The sequence below is a fragment of the Meriones unguiculatus genome, chromosome 12 (assembly GCF_030254825.1).
Source record: "Meriones unguiculatus strain TT.TT164.6M chromosome 12, Bangor_MerUng_6.1, whole genome shotgun sequence".
NCBI classification, from domain to species: domain Eukaryota; kingdom Metazoa; phylum Chordata; class Mammalia; order Rodentia; family Muridae; genus Meriones; species Meriones unguiculatus.
In genome coordinates, this window is record NC_083360.1 from 98,952,580 (window position 1) to 98,976,266 (window position 23,687).

At 41.1% G+C, this 23,687-nt stretch overlaps 1 protein-coding gene and 1 pseudogene across 8 annotated transcripts in view; one reads left to right on the forward strand and one right to left on the reverse strand.

Moving 5' to 3' along the window:
- The window catches only part of Vps54 (VPS54 subunit of GARP complex), an 80,127-nt gene extending 57,778 nt beyond the window's left edge, over window positions 1-22,349 (reverse strand). For 2 of the 8 annotated variants that reach the window (XM_060365196.1, XM_060365194.1), the window contains exons 1-4: window positions 22,109-22,349; window positions 6,278-6,433; window positions 4,820-5,025; window positions 721-799 (exon numbers count right to left, since the gene is read on the reverse strand). In XM_060365196.1, coding sequence (XP_060221179.1) covers window positions 721-799; window positions 4,820-5,025; window positions 6,278-6,413 — 421 coding nt within the window. In that variant the 5' untranslated portion in view covers window positions 6,414-6,433; window positions 22,109-22,349. Of the gene's footprint in view, window positions 1-720; window positions 800-4,819; window positions 5,062-6,277; window positions 6,434-6,663; window positions 6,833-19,364; window positions 19,506-21,207; window positions 21,993-22,108 lie in introns of those variants that run through there. The other 6 variants (XM_060365195.1, XM_060365189.1, XM_060365191.1 and 3 more) reach the window with 5 other exon arrangements.
- Window positions 12,498-12,611, forward strand: LOC132646921 (small nucleolar RNA SNORA17; annotated as a pseudogene).
- Window positions 22,350-23,687: the final 1,338 nt, after the last annotated feature.

Consider the following 23,687-nt stretch of genomic DNA (forward strand, 5'->3'; position numbering starts at 1 on the left):
ATTCTCTATGGCCTGATCCCTGCCTATTCCTTTTACTTCATTTCTTATTCGCAGTAGAGCCAACATGTAAAACGCGTGCTACTCTCTGCATATGCTTAGTTTTCTCTTGACTCCATGGCTTTGTATATACTGTTTGTGTGTACATGTCTTTGTGTGTATGCATTCACATTCATTCCTAAGAAAATACATAATCCCCACCACATACATAAATGTTTCCTACTAACTAATTTAAAACACAGGTCATAATCAACTTTGGGACATTTTCTTAAGCCTAGAAAGAAATGGTTGAGCGTACATCTTATAAAGCTGAAGTGGTTAATATACAGTGCTACAATTATTGGTCTATTTTCTTAAATTCCTTGAGAGCTAAAACTATTTCTTACTCTTTTACTTTTATGCAACAATGCACCAAGCACAAAGAAAATAAATACTTGCCAAACTAAAGGATTATAATACTATCACAGTCATAACCATTCTCTAAGGTTAGAGAAAAGATTATGGTTTTAGAGCATAAAATTTCTTACTAGAAATATAAGGTAAGAATACAGCCTAACATACACAGGTCCAGGTTTCAATCCCCAGTACCACAAAAACAAATACACAAATAATTCACTAAAAATAAAAGCTGTACATATAGTAGAAAACAAGGTTCTAAGGTTGACAATTTGCTCATTAATATTTAAGCTGTGCTTATTATCTATAAATAGCATATATTCATACCATGAATATGTAAAAGAGTCCTGTCAAAGGTATCTTTAGGAGGACAAATATTCTTGCATCTCTCATGAATCTTCTCTCTCTAGTAAAAACACAATGAAATAATAATCAATGCAATGAGGAAATGATTATTCAAGGCATCAAATGTTTTACAACATAATTAAAATATACAACATTTCTTCTGAAACTTTTAATATAAAATCACTAACCTCTGAATGAAAATAAAAATAGAAACCAAGGGATAGAGATATAGCTCAGTGATAGGCACTTGCTTTACTTGTATAAAGCATTGGGTTTTCAAGCAGACAGATAGCTAGATGGATGGATGGATGGATGTTTCTTTTCTTTTCAGGAATGGCATTTTAAAAAAACATGAAAATGTGGGATGTGAAACAAGAAAACACTCAGCTGGTAGTACTCAGAGCTCTAGGAGCATTCTGTCAGTTACTCACAGACTGTTTGGCCAGGAGCGGCACCGCTCTGTGCTCCCACCAGCAATGAACGAGCTTGCACTGCTACCTACCCTTGCCAATGCAGTTTCTGTCAGTGATTCAGATCTGTATCTCACTAAAAAGTACACAGTAGCACCTACTTATTTTAACTTACAATCTGCAGGTTCTATATAAAAATAATTGAAAACACTGCTTATGAATTAGATATTATACATATTAATGTATTCATCTATCTCCACAAATCCACAATGTAAGCAAGTGAAGAAAATCAGCAATATTTAATTATGCTTGTAAATTAAGAAATATTAAATGCAGTAGTTATAAGAATATAAAAGCATACTGATCTGGAAAATAGCTCTTGTATATAATCTCAATTACTGAGAAGGCTGAAGTCGAAGGACCAGCTGAAGCCAACTGAGCAGCACAGTAAAGTGCGCACGCGGGCCCACACAAGGACAATAAGCCTCTGTTACTGGATACACGCTTTCCAGTGTGCCGTTTATTTTTATAAAGACTGAACTGGTAACTGGGATATTAATAATAATCCCTTGCTAAATTAAAAGTGAGACACAGGTCTTTTCAAATTCCCATTCAATTCTTCCTTTCAGAAAGCACAGTTTAAAGAAGCATGCTAAGATGGCACGAGGTGCACGGCTTCAACCTCAGTACTCAGGAGGTACAGGCAGCGCTCCGTGAATCCACGCTGTGAGTTTAAGGCCATCCTGGTCTACACAGCAGGTTCCGGGTCAGTCAGGGCTACAGAGCTGCCCTCTCAAAAGAAAAAGAAACAAAAACATAAAGAAGGTTGCGCTGGCCTTTGTCTGGATACAATAAAAGTATCTGCTAAGGTGGGATGCTCTGCCTTAGTAAACTGGAGACATGGAAAAAGTTCTACTCTTCATTTTTTTTTTCTTGAGAACTTTATCAGCAAATAATCTCCCAAGCTGCTTAAGCAGAACTATACACATTCTTGTTCTCTGTCTTTAAGTGCGGGGAGGGCTCAGTAGTGTAGGACTATACTAGCAAGTTACAGCATTTCCTAGGCTGCCTCTCTGCTTTTGCTACTTGCATTTTAAATAAAGTTCACGAAGAATCAGCTGAAACATTTCTTCAAAACCTGTCTCCTGCCAGGTGTGCTAATGTACGCAGCGGGCAGAGGTGGCAGGCTTCTGGATTTGAGGTCAGTCTGCTTGATACGTGAATTCCAGGCCAGCTGGGGCTACAGAGTAAGACCTTGTCTCAAAAAAAGAAAAAAATACATGTATCACCACGTGAGACTGGAAAGTGATATTCTACCTCCCCCAACTTTCAATGTACTTATGCTGATTCTTGTCTTTCTCTTCTAACTAATCTGTAACTCTGAAGTTCACCAAATCCTTCCTGTAACTGCAGTTACTTGATGAGGTTTGTCAGAAATTTATAGAATCATCACCTCCAAGCCTATACCTGGCAGCATCCCAAGCTTAAAAGGAACACACAGCATCAATAATGTCTCAAGGTCAGAGCCTGCTATGGAAAGCCTGAGTTACACAGCAGCATATGACACTAGAACAGAGGTAAACAGAGGGGAAGAAGCCAAATACATATGGACAACAGGATCTCTTCTTCTAGCACCAAATTCTGAGACAAATCACAACAAAGCAGAATCAATAGCTCAAATTTCGGAGTAAGTCAGCATCTTCATGATTACCATCATGTGACGAGGAGGCTGTTAAGCGGAGGCACAGTAGCTATGTAAAGCTCTTTTTGTCTAAGTGGGCATGCTGGCAAGAGAGGAATAACCTTCTGTGACCCTGTCCTTCAACAGTTCTTTTTTTCTTCCCCATGTCTTCAGGAAGCTCAGCTGTTCATCTTTTACAAACTAATTCTAACTCAATACAAAGTATCTTCCTGTTACAGCTATCATTTAAGTGTATCTTTGCCCAAGCTTAGACTCCGGTCTGGATGTACCTACAGATCTTAGCCACCAGGGGCTTCTAATCAGCACAACAGGCCTGTCACTCATCCAAAGCTCCCTCTTCCTACTGTTCACTTGAAAGGATGACTGATACCAGACTACACTCTATTGCTTGAAACAGATCAGGGAACATTTCTAAGAAAGCGGAGGTCTTTCAGCGGGCAAGCCTCACTGTCTCAAAAGTCAACAAATATAACCCAAAGTGTCAAGGATTCAGGCTCCATACCAGGAATGATCTATACACACACATACAGAAGCATTGTTCAGTGGCTCCTTCATACCCAGTCAAATCTTCAGGCAAACAGTCTCATAGTCATAGGTCATCTCATTGATAAGCTTATCCAACTGCAGACTGTGGAGCCAACGGTTTGGATTTAGCACTAGTTAAGGCGTTTAGGAACAAAAACAAAACAAAACAACAACAACAACAAAATAGACAACTGAGTACAGAAGTCAGGACTAAGGATTTCCAAATATGGAAGCCTCTGGATTGGTCTGGGCTCCTGACTTCAAAAACTGTCATTATTAGGTCTTATAAGAGCAATATCAACACTTCCATGTGAGGAAGAACCTCCAGAAGTATGGCCTACCTTGTGCTGGAATTATTTTTCCACGAAACTTCTTCTTCAGCTTTGTCTGCCTCTTTCACTTCCTAATCTTTTCACACTAATCAACTGCTTACTTTAGACCCTAATTTCTGCAGAAGGGACAATTCTCTTTTAAAGTTGTTCATCTTCTGAAACTGTATTTCAAAGTTTGTCTGCTGCAATGACCTTCTGCCTTCCTCAGATGTGTGAACATCTTGATAGCACTAACATTCCCTCTTAATTGTCTGTCCCAGGAAAATTTGGCTTTAAAAGCCATACAGGGAGAATGAACCATCTTATAGCCAACCCCTTCTATGATTCTGTCCACAAATTTCTGAGGAACTCAAGAGCCACTAAACAGTGGCTGACAGAGTGTCAGGCTCCAACTGGTTGATGCTTTGGCCTTGCACACCTGAACAATCCAATTTCTGATAAGCAGCATCCACTCATCGCCCACGTCCTCTGTGTTTACACGGATCCATGTGTCTGATTCCACAGCTGTTCAATACTAGCTCCTGGCCAGCCAAAGATGAGTTTCACAGCTTCAGAGGAGCCCATCTCTATCTTACTGTTCTCTCCAACAAGTAAGCCACAGTTCTCTGCTTTCACCCTTACAGCAGTAATAGTAACTGTGTGAATGTGTCAGAATCCAAAGGCCCATGACTCTATTCTGAACAGTGGGCTGCCTTGTCCATGGAGTCCATGCAGAGGGCACTTTCTGCTGTGCTGGCTGATCCTGCTCCTCCAGAGTCGGGCATCATGTTCCCCGGCTCTCATGCCACTTGGCTTGCCTGCTCCCTCTCACACCCCAACCTGCTACTTCCTAAATCTCACAACTCAACTGAGTGAACCATTTCTGCTTGGCAGATACAGTAGTGTCCCACTACATCTTAAAACTAATAAAATTTCGTAATCCTGAAAAAAAAAATCACTACAACATAAGTAAAATACATCTATTAAAATGTATTTAAAGAAAGAAACATAACTCAGGACAAAAAAAATTGTATTCATATAAAAGAATGCCATGGCTTCATCAAAGATTATTACTCAAAAATCTTCCTCTTCCTTTTGACTTGACTATCACTAACTTCAGGATCAGCTCTTACCTGAGAGATCTCCTGCTGATAGGCTATGAAATGCTCCTTGCTGATCTGTGGGAGGTAGAATGACGGCGTGACTTCAGTGTCCACAAAGTCCAATCCCCATGTTTTTGTGAAGAAGTCGGACTCTCTCTTTGCTAATGTAGGATCATTTAATGCTGCTGGGAGATTTACTTTGGAATGATATACAGTCCATCTACGTTGATCTGTAACTAGAGATGGGGCAACACATAAACTATTTGAATCACCTGCAAAAGTAAACAAGAGAACTCTGTAATGTTGGCTCTATGTTTGCAAGTTTATCCTATAAAAATAAAAATGTTTACAGTCTATTTCATAGGCAATCAAACTCTTTCTCTATGGTAAATTATTAATAAAAATCACCCTGATTAAATAATCATCATCCAGCATCAATTATCAAAGGAATAAGAAACTAAGATGAAGGACATTACAAATTCCCAAATGGGGAGCATTAGGGAAAAGCATTTCATTGGTCAAATTCTTTAATTACAATTTATCCCCTCAAAACATAAAAATACCTGTTTTTCTTTCAAAGATAGGCCTTTTTTTCCTGTTGTATTATGGCAGGCTATTGTCACTTAAATACCCTTTGTTTGGCTTGGCATCACACTACTGCAGCACTGATCGTATGTACAGATTTCTTATACAAATTCACTGTGCACAGCTAGTAGCTAGTAGTGAAATGACTGATCCCTAGCGCTACTGTCCCTCAATAATATCACATTTTTGTCAGTCAGTAAATATGTCTGCTTATCTTACTTATGATGTTTGTTTAAAGACACTGATTACTACCCACCAGTCATTCTAATATTATAGCTGTCAAAATTATAAGCAGTGCTTGAATGATGCTTTCTACATGTTTTCTCCATAAAGCACAGCACAACTTCTCTGTGTTTAGCTACCCCAGATAGCACCTCAGTCCTACACTACAGGCCATCTTAAAAAGCAACATCTCCAACAAGAAACAACAACAACAAAAACTAAAATGGGTAATATTAAACAGGCTTCATAAAGACTATTTGTCTCCAGGACCTGCAGCAAGAAGGCCAAGCACCCACAGCTGCAAGCACCTGGGTTAGGCAACCCAAATTTTTTACTGCTCTGCACACATCTGCAAATACCACCTAAGTACAACAAATATTTAATATTTGAGTTGAAATACGTTTTAGGGAGCATTTTTGCAAATACGGAATCTGCTAATAACGAGACTGACTACATTTAACTAAACAGCTTTCAATTTGGACCTCCATTTTCAGTACTTTTCCAGTTAACTCCCTTAATGAAAATGCAAGAAAAACTATTTTCTAATTTCCCAATCAACTATACAGTTTGGTTTTTTTAATCACTGTAATTACTCTTTTGAGGTAATTATAGGAAACTTGACTACACTTTTAATGTTAACACAAATCATCAGAAAAGTCCTCAAAAGAAAAGAAAAGTTACCCGTAGGTTCCTTGGGACACACATCAGGCAGTGACTGCACAGGTCGAAGGTGTTTTGCTGAATCTACCTCTTTTTTAAAGAAAACATCACTGCTGCTTCCTTGAGGCACTGGAGAAGAATTGTGGCTTGAAGCCATTGCATAAAATCACCACTTAACTGAAAATAAAACACAAGTAATAATTAAAACAATATAAACAAAATTCATAATACACATCACAACAAGTAGCATTTTTTTTTTCAAAAACCGAGTATCTGTGGTTAATTGTGAAGGTTGTTCAGAATATTTAGTTTGCTAAGAAGCTTGTTTTTCCTTCTTAAAAAAAAAATCCCAAAGGTGAACATTCTTAATTTTTTATTAAAAATATAAATACATAATAATCTTATACCCAAAATATTAAAGATGAGACATGCCATTCATTCACGACTTCAATAATGACACACTACCAAAATGGCTCAGTGCATAAATTTTAAGTCCTTTTTGCTGGGTTCAGATCTCTTCATTCACCAACAATATAACCATATGAAATTCCTTAACCCATGTGCATCTTTCTTCATCTGTAAAATAGATGAAAAAGATCACACCTCAAAAATATATAAAAAATCATGGGCGTGTACACATGTAAGTTTAACATTATCTAATGTTAAGTGTTCACAGATTCGCTACTATCATTACATATTTGCACTATATGACACACAATAATTATAAAATCATTAGGAAAAATTATAAATGAAACAATATTGCAACTAGACTAAAGGACAAGTATTATTTGATTGTTTTAAGGCCCCCAAAAGCACGTGCTACAACAAATTTAAAAAAAAAAAAAAAAAAAAAACAAGTTGGGCAAATGGAATAGGGGCTGGGAAGATGGCTCCGTGGCTATGAGCTGCACTTGCAGAGAACCTGAGTTCAGAGAACCTGAGTTCAGTCCCCAGCATCCACAAGGAGCTCACAACCTTATCTGTAACTCCAGTTCCAGATGATCCAAAGCCCTCTGCTGGCCTCCACAAGTACTGCACATACATAAGAAACATACATGAAGGCAAAACACCCCACACACATAAAATGAGAAACCTAACTAAGTATCTTTCTCAGCACTTTTAGTACAGTAACACCACCCATCAACCATCCCATCTACTTAAGACTGTAAAAATACACTGCTGCCAGTGCTAGGGGGCACACCTGTAGTTTCAGCACTTGGGAGGCAGAGGCATCTCTATGAGTTCAAGGCCAGCTTGGTCTACAGAGTGCGCGCTGGGGAGCAGGGGTGCTTCTAAGAAAATAAACAGACCCTAGCATCTCTAAAGGCATAGTTACAGACCTACCTGCTAAAGACATAGCTTTTGGTTTACAAGAAAAACAGAGGAATAGGAGAATAAGGTTTAAACCTTTAAGGGAGAAATAACAAATCAAAAATATGAGGCATTATATAAGAAAACTGGTCTGGCAACTTATTAATTGTAACAAGTCATTCTAGACTAAACTAGTAAAGGGGCAACAACTAAAAGCAGTTAACTTTGCCTGAATCCTATTTTTATAAAATGGCTTTGCAACATCCTTGGGATTTTTAATATGGATTGGATATTAGATGGTATTTTGAAATCATTAATTTTCTTAGTTGTATTAATAGTACTGAAAATACCAGAACTATATTTGCGGTTAGCATTAGAATAAGGAAGTATTTAAAGGTAATATATCTCATCACTATCTGCAATTTACTTTTAAATAATTAAGCAAAGGATTCACATAAAACAAACCTGACAAAATGTAAAAACAAAGTAAGTATAACAGAATATTAAATCTTATTTTATTTTTTCATGTTTTAAATTTTTCAAAGTAAAAGCCTGAGGGAAGGAAATACATATTTGTAAAATATTAATCAGTACAAAATATAAGTATCCAGGAAAAAAAATCATTTGTAACCATTACTTAGTCTACCTCAAGATGGCATCATTGTGTAACTTCAAATATGTAAAAAAAACTATCAAAAGGTTTCAAAGTTTATGCTGCAGAAGATTTTTTTGTTTATTTGTTTGTTTTTTGAGACAGGGTTTCTCTGTGTAGTCTTAGCTGTCCCCCTATAGACCAGGCTGGACTCGAACTCACAGAGATTACCCTGAGGCATTAACGGCATGCACCACCACCCCCAGCTGCTGCAGAAGAATTCTGCCATATACAGAAGCTGGAATTCCTTAGGTACAAGCTTTAGCTGCGATTCCCTACAGTTACAATTTATTACAAACAGAACATCACGCAGATAGGATATAAAAGTTATTTCCTTAACTTCTTCACTGTAATAGGTACTGCCTAAAGAAAACATATCATAAAAGTATTTGTAGTTATGGATAAGTTTCCCATAACATTGCCTGTTACACATACATTAATGGAAAACATCCATTTTATTACTCTTGCTTCCTATTTCGAATCTACACAAAACAGCTAACTGCCATTATGGCGTTTTCATACATGTGACATTATACTTTGTTCTAATTTATTCCCCATCCCTATGGGTTAACTAAAAGCAGTTATCCTTGACTAAATCTTGTTTTTGTAAAACAGCTTTGAGACAAGCTTGGAGCTTTTAATATGGTTTGGATATTAGATGGTATTTTGAAATCATTAATTTTCTTAGTTGTATTAATAATATTGAAAATATCAGAAATGTCTTTCTTTATGCTTAGCATTAGGCAAATACACTAACTTAATTTCCTTTCTCCTATTCATAAGTGATATCTTAGTAGTCAATCTAAAATCACCTGTCCTGTCACTCTACAGACTTCTAACTGGTCTCTCTGCTTCCAGGCCAAACTACTATATGTAGAGTTTTAGGATTAATCTACTAAGAAGTTTTCATCCTGTTATACTTCAGCTCAAAACTTTAAAAAAGTATTACTTCCCAAACCAATCTCAAATTTCATTAAGTGATATACAAGACTCTTAACCTCTAATATTAACTTATCTTTCTTTGTTTATCATCTTAATGCTAATTTCCTGTGGATACACTCTTCCAAAAAAGGTGGCCTGTCTTTTAAGATGCTTGCCAAGCAAGCTGCTTTGTCTCTGGAAAGCTGTGCTGTGCACCCTTGTAAAATATTCATGCCATCTTCTCCCCTTTCTCCTTTAAAAGGTTACTTTAAGTTTCATTTCTAGATTACACACCCCCCAAAAAATAAATATACAAATACTTGAAAATATGAATAAAATAATTCCAGCACTGGCCTATCATCTCAGTTACTAGGTGTCAGGTCCAAAGAAACTCAGGACAAATGGCTATCTGTGGCACCTATTATCAAAGTTCATGGTGGCCTTCAGGCTCCCTCAGTATCACAAGTACCTGTTACACATTTCAGAGTCCATGCTGGCGTCCTGACTCTTCCCACCCTGCATCTATCTTAAACTTTTCCAGCTCGTGGGCTTTCCTCCCCGAGCTTCTCATTCAGATACACGCTCTCTTGGCCCCTTTTCTCTTGCCCCTCTCTGTTGGCTATCTTTCTCTTCCTCTCTTCGATCTCCCCCCTCAACCATACCTTGCAGTGGTCGTTCCCCCAGTTGATACAACAGAGGCTAAGACAAGAGCATTGTAACTTAAATAACCTTGTTATAGAGTGAGTTCAAGACCACACCTGGGCTACACAGCAAGACCCTATCTCCAAAAAAGGCTCAGCCACTATTTCAAAAGCCTCGATTGTTTTATAAAAAAGAGCATAAAGCACCATCTCCTTATTATGTAAAAACCTCTGTGGCAACATAGAGGAGACACAACTACATGTTAACAGTGACTCTGTCTCTGCCTCGTGGGACAACAGACTTTTCCTAACGACTGCCCCAGTTCTAAATTTATCACCTCGCCCTTCAATTCTCTTATCCAAACTTAGTACTTCCTGCACTGTATAGTACTTTCTTGTGTTACGTGGGACTTACTTATCTGCTTGTTTCCTGCCATCCCCATTATTCTAGAAAAACTTACATTTGTGTCAAGGATCACCCTGTGCTACACCTAGCACTAAATCTAAGCATTTTAAAAATTGAGTGTTCACTAAACGAACAAATGAATACTGTGAAAAATTAGGTAAGGCCACACATGCCATCAACAATGGCTCACATAGGTTCATATCCATTCAAAAGTTAAATCCTAAATCCATAATATATTTGTTTATATAATAATATTTAACTCTCTAAAACTTGATTCCAACTCTCTATCTTTCCGGAAACATAATACAGTGCTTAAAAACTGGCCATACAGACTTAGACTTTGAGCATTTACTAGCTGTATGACATTTGATAGCTTTCTTGCCTCCAGACATCTTAATGTCCTCATTATAGAAATAAATAGCACAAAGGAATGTTGCAAGACTTCAGTATGTTTTGTAAGCTCATAACACAATAATTGGTACATGGAAAACAATAAAAAAAAAAAAAACTGCTGGGCAACCTTTGGGCAGACTGCAGGGAATCTTATGAAAGAAGTGAGAAATAATAAGATCTGGAGAGGATAGGAACTCCACAAGGAGAGCAACAGAACCAAAAAATCTGAGCATGGTGGTCTTTCCTGAGACTGATACTCCAACCAAGGACTATGCATGGAGATAACCTAAGACCCCTGCACAGATGTAGCCCATGGCAGTTCAGTATCCAAGTGGGTTCCATTGTAATAGGAACAGGGACTGTCTCTGACATGAACTGATTGGCCTGCTCTTTAATTACCTCCCCCTAAGGGGAGGGCAGCCTTACCAGGCCACAGAGAAAGACAATGCAGCCACTCTTGATGAGACCTAATAGACTAGGATCAGAAGGAAGGAAAAGAAGACCTCCCCTATCAGTGGACTTGGGGAGCGGCATGCATGCAGAAGGTGGAGGATGGGAGGAGGGAGGGAACCACAGGGAGGATACAAAGTGAATAAAGTGTAATTAATAAAGAAAAAGAAGAATAAATGACTCCTTGCTGGTCAGATAGAGACCTAGGTGGGGGGAAAACTGCAATTACCACTGCTGGTATTGTATACATCTTCGTTTTAAAATAACCAGAAAGGATTAACATTCACACTTCCCCCTTCAAACACTTACACTTTAACACCATGGGCTTCCACTTCTTTGTTTAGTTCTAGTCTTAAGACTGAGGGTAAGGGGTGGGTATGTAGATAAGAAGAAGCAAAAACCAAGGAAAGAAAAGTAGCAAATCAGAACAAAGCCTATAAAAAGAAGCGGTAGAGTAGTGGGAAGCAATGATAAACCAGGAAAAGAGGAAGGAGAGAGAATAAGTAAATCAACGAGCAAGCACGAGCACTTTAGGCTTTTGCTCCAACTTGACATCTCCAGAGGACTAGGGAGCAGCCCAGCAGCTGACCTCCAAGAGGTAGTTGCTTCACATCCTACTCCTGTGTTCTCACCCTGGGGACAGTTAGGAAAGAGGTCAGCTGGGACAAAGGCAAAAACTAGATTGCTTCACTCCTACAACTAGTTCTAAGAGTTTTCTAAAGTCTTACATCAAGAAAGAAATGAGATATGTATTATAAATGAAAACAAGAATGTCATGAAAAGCAATATAAAAACAGCAAAAAAATTTATACCACCATCATCAGTATTTTACTAAATACTATGTAACTCATAATAGAGTGCCTCCATTCAGATTTTGATCTTCAAAACAACCTCCTAAGTGCATTTATAATTTGTATTACATGGTAAAAGAAATAGGTTCAGAAGTAAATTGGTTTCAAAATATTAACGTAAGTAATTACAACCATGGGATTTGAATTTAGACTTTCTGATCTAAATCCCATGTTCTGTTTCTACACCAGTCTCGTCAATTAAAAAATAAATTTACTCTTACAACTATTATTTATCTTTCCTTAAAAAAAAAAAAAGGGATGGTTCTTTTTGAGACAGTCTAAGTAGTCCAGGTTGCCCATGAACACTTTTAACCTAAGCTTACATAAGCTTATAGTCCAACTGCCTCAGTGTCCCTATCCCTAGCACTTGGAGCACAAAGCATGGCTATGTCTATGTTCTGTTAAGTGACAGGAATATTCACATGTAATCATTAGAAAAAATAAAATTTTGTAAGACTTGGACTAGACTCTTCCTTAAGGGTAATGCAGTGCACATTTTCATCAGTGTGATTTACTATATTTTTCTTGGCAAAGAAGCAATCCCTCCATTCCGGCCAGTAAAACAAGCTACACTGAGCAAACATCCTACTACTTTCAACAAGAAATGTGTTCTGACCCTACCCACAGAAGCCCTGCAGGTGTGGCTGCTGTGTCACATGTGAGTGCGTAGGTAGCTGAAAGGAGAGAGGCAGAAAGTGGAAGGTCACGAGAGCTTGCCCTGCCCCTCACCTGGGCAGCGCAGTAGAGCTCACCTGAATGGCTGAGGTGGGATGAGGCAGCCCCAAGGATGTAAATGTGGGGCGCACTGGCCCCACAACTGGTCTGCTTTGTGCTGACATGGGCAAGGGAGAGATGATTGCCCCCACTCACCCCTTGCCAACAATGGCAGGCAGAAGAGGAGGCCCTGCCCCTCACCTGCTGTAGAACTAGGGAGAGCTTGCCCTGCCGCTCACCTGGGCAGCACAGTAGAGACGGCCCTGGATATGGGAGGTGTGGGTAAGCCAACCCCAAAAGCATGAGTGTGGGAGAGCTGTCCCTGCCTCCTGTCCACTGAGCGGTAGCTCGGACGGAGAGGGAGCGATGCCCTCCTCCCCTCCCTCATCTGTAGAAGGAATCTCTTGTGTCTGTATGGAAGTATCACCTGAAAAGCTAATGGCCTGTTAGCTAAGGCAGAAAATAAGGAGATGAGAATTCCAGAGAGAGATGAACAAAGACAGGAGATCACCCTGTGATTTTGAAGAAGATGGACATAGAGAACTAAGCAGAGGTAGCCAGCCATATGGCACAACTGAGAATGGAATAAGTGGGAAAAGTTATGAGCAAATCAGGGAACAGGCCTCGCTATATTGGCCTAGGCTTTTGTAAATGCATTGAAGCCTCAGAGTCATTATTTTGGGAGCTGGGGACAAAGAGGAAAATACGCATTTACACTTACCCCTCACCATCTATGGCAGGCAGAACTGACCCCAGCACGATGAGAATGGGAGAACTGGCCACGTCCCCATAGGCCGCAACACTCGGTAAAGTGACCCCTGCACCACGCCTGGGCAGCAGAGAAGAGCTGGCCCTGGTGACAGGGGTTGCAGTGAACCAGTGGGCTGACCAGCTCAGATACCTCTCCGACCCAGAGCCAGGGCTTTGAATTGGCCCACCCCAACATCTACTCCATTGATAAATGGCTGGAGTGCATGAAGGGTCCAGTCCTATAGCTCCAAAACTACAGGATCTCCATGACACAGGCAACAACAGGATATCTGAGGGGCGTTCCGGTGAGATTCCAGTATCAACACAGTAGCAGAACCAGCTACCAGACCAACTACTCGTTGCAACGAACATTTGCAAGTAAAGGAGCGTGGACAAATGGTAGACTGTGATACTGTGGGACACACTGACACACTACAGCTTCCACAATTAAGATGCTTTTTCTCTGTGTTGGGGGAGGGGCTGCAAGGGTGGAGCAAAGGTACAAGAGGAGAGGGAGATGAGTGGGATTGAGCGTGTGGTGTGAAATTAAACAAAAAGAAATGTGTTCTGAGTTTGAAGTAGCTAACTTATACAGTAATCTTTCATAGCGTGCCTATTTGTAATTTAAGATTAGAAAGTTGAGATCCACAACCCCACTGAGAGCTGCACAGTCCTAACTTCTTAAATACGATTTTGGATTTAAATTTAGGAATAATATGAAGGATGGAGGAAGGTCAGTAAAGATGAGTGAGTTAAAGTCTCACTGCTTAAAAAAAAAAAAAAACTAACTTGATTTCCCCAAATTTATAACTGTTACATACAAGAAAAAAAGTACCATACTTAGAATGTCCTACCAAAGATGGGTTTGATGGAAGCCAAGTACCAAGGGGTGCTTTACCATAAGTACTCTCCCTACCTCTTCTCTCCACCATGGTTTCTTTAACCTCACTTTTAGTTGGTTTCTTAAGGTTTGCCCACAAAATTCTTAAATGTTTCATATTCTAAGAAGACTTCCCAATTTTTAAAAAATTTTAGGGCTGATACTTGTAAATGGTAGAGTTGAAGTGAAGATTCACCCACAAGGAGAACCTACCAGTCAGAAAGTACTTCCAACCTAATTGCTTATCACATACATGACTGCTCACAATAATCTCAATACTGAAGCTAAAATTTAACCATAATTATATAGGCTTTCAAGAATACTAATAAAGCTGGGCACAGTGGCACACACCTGTAATCCCAGCACTCTGGGAGGCAGAGGCAGGAGAATCGATGAGTTGGAGGCCAGCCTGGTCTACAAAGTGAGTTCAGGACAGCCAAGGATACACACACACACACACACACAAATAATTAGCTGGACTCTGATTTTGTGCAAATCTATTAACATCAACACCAAGTCAGCCATTAGCCCTTTGACTGACAATGGACAACGGTCTAGACTGAAAGAAGGCCCACTCCACTGAATGGAACCCACACCCACCACTGCTTGGGTGACCAAGAACCTGAGACAAGACAGTCCAGGGACCTAGGATAAAACAAAACACTACTGTTCTACCGAAAGAACATAGCAATAAAATGACTCCTATCTAATTACATTCTGCTATACTCATATAAAGTGCCTTGCTCAGTCATCATCAAAGAAGCTTCCTCTTACAGCAGATGGGGAAAAAATACAATGACCCACAGTCAGACATTATACTGACTGGAACACTCAGTCCTAAATGGGATATCTCCATCAAATCCCTCTCCTCAGGGCTCAGCAAACCCAGTGGAGAAGGCAAAAAAAGAATTTAAGGACCAGGGAAGAGAGAGGACACCAAGAAACCAAGGCCCTCTAACACAACATAATTAAAGCTCATATGAATTACCACAGACAGAAGAAGCAGACACAGGGCCTGTGAAGGACTACACCAGGTCATTTCTGTGTATACTATGGCTTCCAGTTTAAATTTTCCTGAGTGTGAGAAATAGTGGGTCTCTGTTTCTTGTGCCCTCTCTTGACTTTCTTGTTTGTTTTATTCAATTCCAATGTGTTGGCTTTTGTTTTTGTTTGTTTTATTTTACTATTATGCCTTAGAAGCTTGTCTTTTAATAAGAGACAGAAAGAGTGTGGATCTGGATGGGTGATGTGGAGGAAATGGGAATAGAGAGAGGGGGAAACAGTAAATCCTCTTAGATACATTATGTGAGGGGAAAAAAGCTATTTTCAATAGAAGAAAAAAAGAATAACAAGAGATGTTGGCTCTCATAAAGGATAAATAATTGTAATACTAGGAGTTCAAGTTGTCTTTTTCACTTTCATGTGAAAGTTGGCACTTATGTTTAACAGGACACTCGTGTAAGAAAACAGAAGTCCAAGGTTGATGTCAGGAATCATCACCAATCGTTCCTCCATCTTATTCACTGAGGCAGGGTCTTTCAATCAAATCCTGAGGTCACGGATGTGGCAAGTCTCCCTAACCAGCTTGCTTTGGAGACTCCCCCACCTCTGCCTTCTGAGGCAGGTACCTAGCCTACCTGGTATTTACTAATTTAAGTGGGATTTGAGGGTCTGAACTCTGATGGTCATACTTGCATATTTTAGATGCCTTATATAATACTTGATAGTTCATATGGCATCCTTTTCAGGAACAAAATTATATAATTTATAATTTTAAAATTAAAACTAAATAATATCCAAAATGAAAGTGGTATCTTTTTTTTTCACTAGCACTCGTCAGAACTAACACTATTTATTATAGTAGTTACTAAATGTAATCTGTAGTTACAGGCCTACTCTGTCTCTGGCATATAAATACTTCAGGAAAAACCCAAAGGAATCTGGATCCTTTATTTCCCTTCTTTGGATTATTGACATAACTGTTCTATTGGTGCAGCTTGCGCCAATCACAGTGAGCCAAATTAGAACCCTGGTATTACAGACTCCTCGTGTCCTGGCCAAAGAGAAGAGGGCAAATCCTAAAACCTCTCATTCAAGTTACTGGAGAACACCCTGCTTCCAAGAACCTTTCAATCAATCGTTTGTTATCCACTTATGATCCAGTCTTTAAACCATTACTTTGGAAAATGACAAAGGGTTCTTTCCTACCTTTTCGTACCTTCCACATTCACTGTCTTTTACTCGCTTTTGAGGACGGAAAGTCAGGTCAGATGAAGACTGATTATACAGGCTACTAAATCTAGTGAGCATGTCTCCCTTTCATCGTAACCAAGTGAGTGCTGAAATGGAAGGCAGGTTGCTGAAAAGTGGTGGCCTCCAACGAAGGGGAACCAAGAAGAAGCAGCTCAAGGAGACAGGTTTGATGAACAGAACATCAATTTGGTACTTAAACTTTTGGGAGAGGACTGAACTTATGGAGAGATTAGGAATACTAGAATCGGTGAAGAGTTGGGCAGCAGGTTAATCGCAAAAAGAACACACATCTATACTCTATGTCAAGAAGATAGGAGTTGTGTGTAATTGACAAATAGCTACATTTTTTTAAACAAAGAGTAAAAGCCACTTCTCCAGCCTGAGAACTCTTTTTAAAGTTACCTTTGACCACAGGATTCATAACAGAGAATACTAAGTGCTGACCCTACGTCACATGATGCTATCAAGTAAACTCTGGCACGTTCAGATGACAGTATAACCCTGCAGAATTGAGAGACACATGTTTGAAAATGAGGGAAACATCTACACAGGCTAAAAAAAAAAAAAAAAGAGGAAGTATGGGTGCTCACTCCACTATTCCTTCAACTGACCTAGGGCTTAACTCTAGTCCCCAGGTACCTACCACCACCTTCCAATCTCTAAGGGTTCCGGACAAACGCAGAATACAAACAGACAGACAGACAAAACCCCAGACACATACATTTGTAAAAATAAAAAAGTTTACCAGGAACTGAAGGATAATAATTAGTCAGACCAACGGGAGTAAGAGTCACAGGGAAAAGTTCTAGAAATGGTGAACACTATGGGCAAAGAATTGGAGGAAAAGAAAAATTACCTAAAAGGAGAATTGTGGAGAGCTTTTGAGGCTATAAAGGTAAGTTAGGAAAGAAACTCACATATCCTAAAGGAATGAGAAATGTGAATTTCATCCTGACTATAAAAGAAAGCTAGAAATACTTTAAATAAAATGATCAGATTTACCCTTTAGAAAGATTAATGACTACTGCACAGGGGATATCAGAGAAAAGAGCAGACAAAAGGCAGACAGAAATCTTGCAACCTCAGGTGCTACTGAAGTCAGTCCCTAGAGTAAGAAATACATTGTTTATGCTGATATATTAAATGGTTCTTTTGAGGGAGGGAAAGAGGAAGACAGAGCGAGTAAGAGTGAGAGACTGACTTAATACTTCTCTTCTCCTAGGAGCTGTCAGTCATCATTCACTCTGTTGCTACCTCTCTACTGCTTTTGGCAAGTTCTGTATACCCCTTTCTAATTTGTCCTTTTTGAAACAACTCTCACAGTGTACATTAGAGCTGACAAAGCATCGCCAGGCTAATGCTTTCCCTACTGAACTATTCGGCTCTTCAGACCACAGCATTTTCCTTCACATGACAATAACTTCTAACACAGCAACTACCAACCACACTCACTATTTTCTAGATGAAAAAGAAAAAATTGAAGCCCAAAAACACGTAATAATCTCTCTAAAGTCACATGGATAGTAAATAACAAAGATGATCCTATCATCTTTCATCATCCATTTTGCTTGTTAAAACATCACCTAAAAGCCAAGCACAGTGGCACAGACTTCCTAGTACTCAGGAAGCAGAGAAGGATCACAGCAAAGTCCAAAGTCAGCCTATCTACATAGTAAGTTCCAGGTCAGCCAGAACTATGTAGGGAAATCCTGTCTCTAAAGATTAATTTAAATTTTCATTGACTTAAAGATTAAAAACATTAAAGTCAAAAGTGAGACCTACAGCAGTAGTAGTGACATTTGTGTACAGAGTATGAAAACTTCTTGACATTTACTACATACATACTTACACAAACTATCTAAACATTTAGCTTCTTTCTTGACAGTCACCAGGAGGTAGGGATTTGGGGGTATGAAGGTAGGATCAGTCTCACTAAAGAAGATAGTATATTTATTTCTAATTTCGAAACCTATCCAATAACAATCAACAATTCAAAACACAGTAGTTGAAATTTATAGTAATGTAAGGTTGACATTTTAAAGGGAAAGAGTATAGGTTTTTTTAAGGTATTTCATCTTATGTGTGTAAGTGTTTTGCCAGCATATATGTCTGTGTGTCTTGTCCAAGAAGGCCAGAAGAGATGAGACCCTTGGAACTGGAATTACAGACAGCTTCAGCTATTAGGAATTGAACTGGGATCCCCTAGAAGAACAGCACTTAACTACTATTCCACTTCTCTAGCCCCCAAAAGGTTATTTTTCTTCAGATTTGAAGACCAAAATATATCTACATTACATCAAATTCTTGCTTTTTGCTTTGCCCTCTACTGCTTCCCCTGATAAAGAGAATTGCTAGATGAATGAAATATTTCTCTAATCCACTAAACAATATCCAATGGGACTCCAATACAATAGATCAAGACCTTTCCAGAATCATATAGATCACAGATTTAAACAGTGCTATTAATATTTTGATTCAATCTTTTGGTGGTGGTGCAGACTGCCCTATGCATTACATAAAAAGTCATTAACATCCTTCATTAAATGTTATTGTAAGGATCAAAATCCTTCTTGGAGTGGTCCTGTTTTAGATGTTGGGACTCTGGAACTCTAGAAAAGAAAGTCGCCCTGGGCAGCACTTTTAATCCCAGCACTTGGGAAGGCAGAAGCAGGCAGAACTCTGTCAGTTCAAAGCCAGCCTGGTCTACAGGACAGCCAAGGCTATGCAGAGAAAGCCTGTCTCAAAAAACAAATAAATAAACAAACAACCCTTCCCCAAACTAAAGGAAGCCTCCAAATGCCTTTGTTAATTACAATTTTTTTACACTGTTTGTAGATTTTGGTTAAGATGTTAACAATGTAAGCTCTGATCTAACTTTTCACTGACCTCAGCTCACCACATTAACTCTTAAAGTCTCCGAAGCCAGTCATGCTTTTTTTCTTCCTTCTCCAGACTTCACACTGACAAAACCCAACACTCTGTCAGTTTTATACAATATCCCTTTATCTGGGGTCAGCTGCTTACTCCCTGGACAAAATTTAAAAAAAAAAATGTAAACTGACTTTAAAATAGCTTCAAAATAACATCTGTCCTGCTGTAAAGCATTTTCAAAGTTTTGAAAACATAGATTTCATCCCCATAGAACCTCGGTCAATACTTGTCCCTAACATTAGAGGAACGTCCAGTTCTTGCTCAGTTCTAATAGCACGCAGTCAAATACATACATACAAAATCCCTACACAGCATTTTCATCACTTTACAGAAGCACATCACAGTTCTTGGGCCCAGGATTGTGGAGATTTAAGTTTCTACCCTTCAGATTTCTTCTTCTGCTTTCTGCTACATTGAGGCAAGCAAGAAGTATGCCAACAAAGACCTCTAAGGTCTTTTCCAACTTTATATTCCAGTATTCAGTGGCAAAAATAGTTCTCCAACTTTTCACTGACTGACCCTCAGCTCATCAATACTTAAAGTCACGGAAGTGATTCATGCTTTTTTTTTTCTTCTTTCTCCACAACCAGTCTATCAGTTGTTTACAATATTCGTTGTTTTTGTTTTTAATTCTGGGTACCAGTAGCATACTTCCTGACCCAAAATTTTCAATTATGTAAATTGATTTTAAAATAATTTTTTAAAAAGCTAAGATTCCACATCATTTATATGAAAGGCCCACATTACACAAATGTTGAGATAAAAAGTAGATTTAGTTGCTGCCTGGAGGCCGGTGGGGGTGAGGTGAGAAAATGAGGGGTGACTGCTAATGGGTACAAACGGGCTGAGGAGAAGGTGTTCAAAAATAATATACTGGTGATGCTCCCATAGTAAATATACTCAGCACTGTATGGAATGTAGCCTGTGCTGGGACCCTTCCCTGTGTTCACAAGGCCTTGGATTACAACTTCAGCACAGCTTAAAAAGTACATAAAACCAAAACACCATTGGGTTAAAGTGGGTGAACTTTACAGCATGTTAACTCCGTAAAGGTGTCTTTTACAAAGAGTAGAAAAAAAAAAGTTATAGCCAACTTTATTGACAAGAAAAGAAGTGTGATTAAGAACAGGTTCTGTAGGCTGGAGAAATGGCTCAGAGGTTAAGAACACTGGCTGTTCTTCCAAAGGTCCTGAGTTCAATTCCCAGCAACCACATGGTGGCTCACAACCATCTATAGTGAAACATGGTGCCCTTTTCCAATGCGCAGGCACACATACAGGGAGAATGTTGTATAAAAAAATAAATAAATAAATCTTTAAAAAAAAAAAGAACAGGTTTTGTAAATTGTTCTTTTATGGGTTATATAGGATCTGATTATAATAAAAACTCTATTCAGAAACAAAATTAAATTTAATTTTTCCAAAACATAAACACATGCAAATTTAATCCTTTTTCCTAGTAAACTGTAGGTAACTTTGCCAGTTATAATTTTGAAAACAATGAGAAACATTTCGGAAAGCCAAATGCTGCAGTAACAATACCACAAGAACAAATTATATGAGTATCAACAACAAAACACGGATAGTGTTTACAGTTTTACTGTGAACAGACTGGAAGTGTAACACGTCTAAGGTTGCCAGAACGCAGTTTAAAAACTAACCAAATCACAGGAAAAATATAACCCACAACTATCAAATACAGTGATCAATTTTACCTAATGAGGATCGGTGTGGAGCATCAATACCCAATTCTAGGAAACCCAACCCACTATAAAACCGTCAAACAAATCCCATCATACCATCTGTTCCATCCTAACTGCTAGGAAATCCAAGTACTTCTGATAAAACCATTTACAAAACTGAATGTCCATCAAAATCCTCAGCTCAAGTTATCTCCATATCCCACAAATAATGTATCATGATACCCGGCGAACGTGTAAACAGACTGGCCTGATTTTGAAGAAACCAGAAACAGAACCAATTAGAAAACAGAAACACTCCAATTTAATTCTTCGAAAGTAAAAGAAGTCTCTATAAAAGAACAAAAACTAAAGTTGGTAAAATGGAAATGGAAATTTTAAAGAACATTTTACAACTCTAATAGGCCAATATTAAAAATAAAAAACCCATACATGAGCAGGCCAAGTGGCTTAATTATAATGGTCAGGCAAAAGTTCCCAAACAACCCAAGGAGAACAGGGAGGACCATCCTCCGAATCCCTGCAGACAGTGGGAAGCAAGACTGAAAGGGGAAAAAGAAAGAAAAAGAAAGCCTAAACAATTTAAACTTCAAGGCCAGACTGCGGAACGGCGGGTTCTTCCGTGGCTAGTGTTCTCCCGAGGATTTCAGTTTCCACTCCTCGGGGCTCGGAAGGGGGCTGAGGGCCCGGCCGGAACGACGGAGGGAAAGTTTGGGCTCCGAGTGTGCAGGGAGCGATGGAAGTTCCCGATCCCGGATCCGGGAGGGGGCCAGGGCGGCTCCCGCGGGCGCCGGCAGGGGCTGGGCACGGCTGCCGGCCCCGGTGCCCGGGAGTGCCGAGGAGGAAGCGCTGGCAGCCGGGGCACGGAAGCCTCGGCGCGGCCACCGGCTGCGAAACCCGGCCGGCTGCGGGCCGCGAGGGCACGGAGGGGGTGGGGTCGCGGCCCCGGGGGCCCGCGGGTCGGGGGAGGGCGGCCGCGAGGCGCAGGGCCCGCACCTACCTGCGGTCCCGGGCGGCCGCCCCAGACGAGGCCTAGTGCACCGCCGCCTCCATCCCTCCGCGTCGCGCCGAGACTGCAGCTCCGCGGCCGCCGCCGCCGCCCTGCGCGCCGGGCCCGGGCCCGGTTCCCGCCTCCGCCCCGCGCCTGCTGGCCAGCGGGCCCGGGAGCACAGGGCCGCCCTCTCGAGCCCAGCGCGGCCGCGGCGGGGGCCCTCACGTCTCGCCCGGGTGTCCCGTCAGCCAGCGGTCTCCCTCCGGTCCGCAGCGCCGCCTCCGCCGCTGCTGCCGCCGCCGCCTCTCCCACATCCCCGGCCTCCAGGGGGGCCGCCGCCGCCGCGCCGCGACCACCGCCCCCGGCGCCTCGGCTCCCCGCGCCGCCGCCGCGCCTCACGCCCCCGGCCCGGCGCGGCTAGGTCGGCCGAGAGCGCGCAGCAGGCCGCCGCCAGGCCGCCGAGCCCCCTGCCCACAATCCTCCGCGGCTCCGCCGGGGCGGGAGGGCCGCGGCCGGCCCGGGGGAGTCGCCGCGCCGCTTCCGCGGGGCCCGGCGCGGCGGAGCCCGCGCTCCCCGGGCGCGGAGGTACCCCGCGCCGCCCCCGGTCGCCCTCGGACAGGCCGAGCTCCTCTCCGAGTCGCGCCTCGCCTCCCGCCGCCCTGGCCGTCCTCAGAGGCCGAGCGTTGCGGCCGCCTTCACGGGCGGGCGGGCGGGCGGGCGGGCGGGCGGGAGCGGACCCCTCGCTCCCCCGGACCAACCGACTCCCGGCCGCCCGCACCGATGGAGGCGCCGGCTTCCGCCACGCCGCGATCCCTCAGCCCCTCGGAGTAAACAAACATGGTTCCGTTTCCAAACTTGGTGCCTTTCAGAGGTTAAAGGTCGACCGGGATAGGCCCCTGGCCGCCAGGACTTGAGGCGTTTCGAGGCTACCCCCGTTCCAGGCCTCCCTGAAACACTGAAAGACTTGGTGTGTGTGCGTGTTATTAAATCCTCTGGTGGGTCCCAGCAGCATTTCAATTCCGGCTGAGTTCAGAGAGAACTGCGGGATAGGGACTGCCTTCCATTACCGTGTACTTTTTAAGTTTCCAGTCACCTTTCTTTGAGTCAGGAAAAAGGAAGACAAAAGCCTTACTCACTTGAGGGTTTGTCTTGATTTTATGAAGATTTTATTCCACTTGAAACTTTTTTTTTTTTTTTTTTTTTTTGCCTACAAATAAATTTCACACATTTCAAAAGTTATTTCACAAAGCAAAAGTGAAAATGTAACTCAGTCGGTGACTGGAAAAGAAACTTGATCACAGATCTTACTAAGTGATTATGAACTGCTAAGAGCTCTCTCAGAAAGTTACTCACCAGAAAGGTATGGTTGGAGGACAGAAAGGACACAGGGGAAGGGAAATACAAAAAAAAATTAGTGGCAAGAAAATTCCAGTTACACTTTTCTGATTTCAGCTCTCTACAATGGAGGCAGGCACAATGGAGCAACCCTGTAATCCCAGCATTTTGGAGTAGAGAGATGATCAGGAGTTCAAGGCCAGCCTCATCCCTCATTGGCAGCTCAAGGCCTGTCTGGGCAATTTGAGACTCA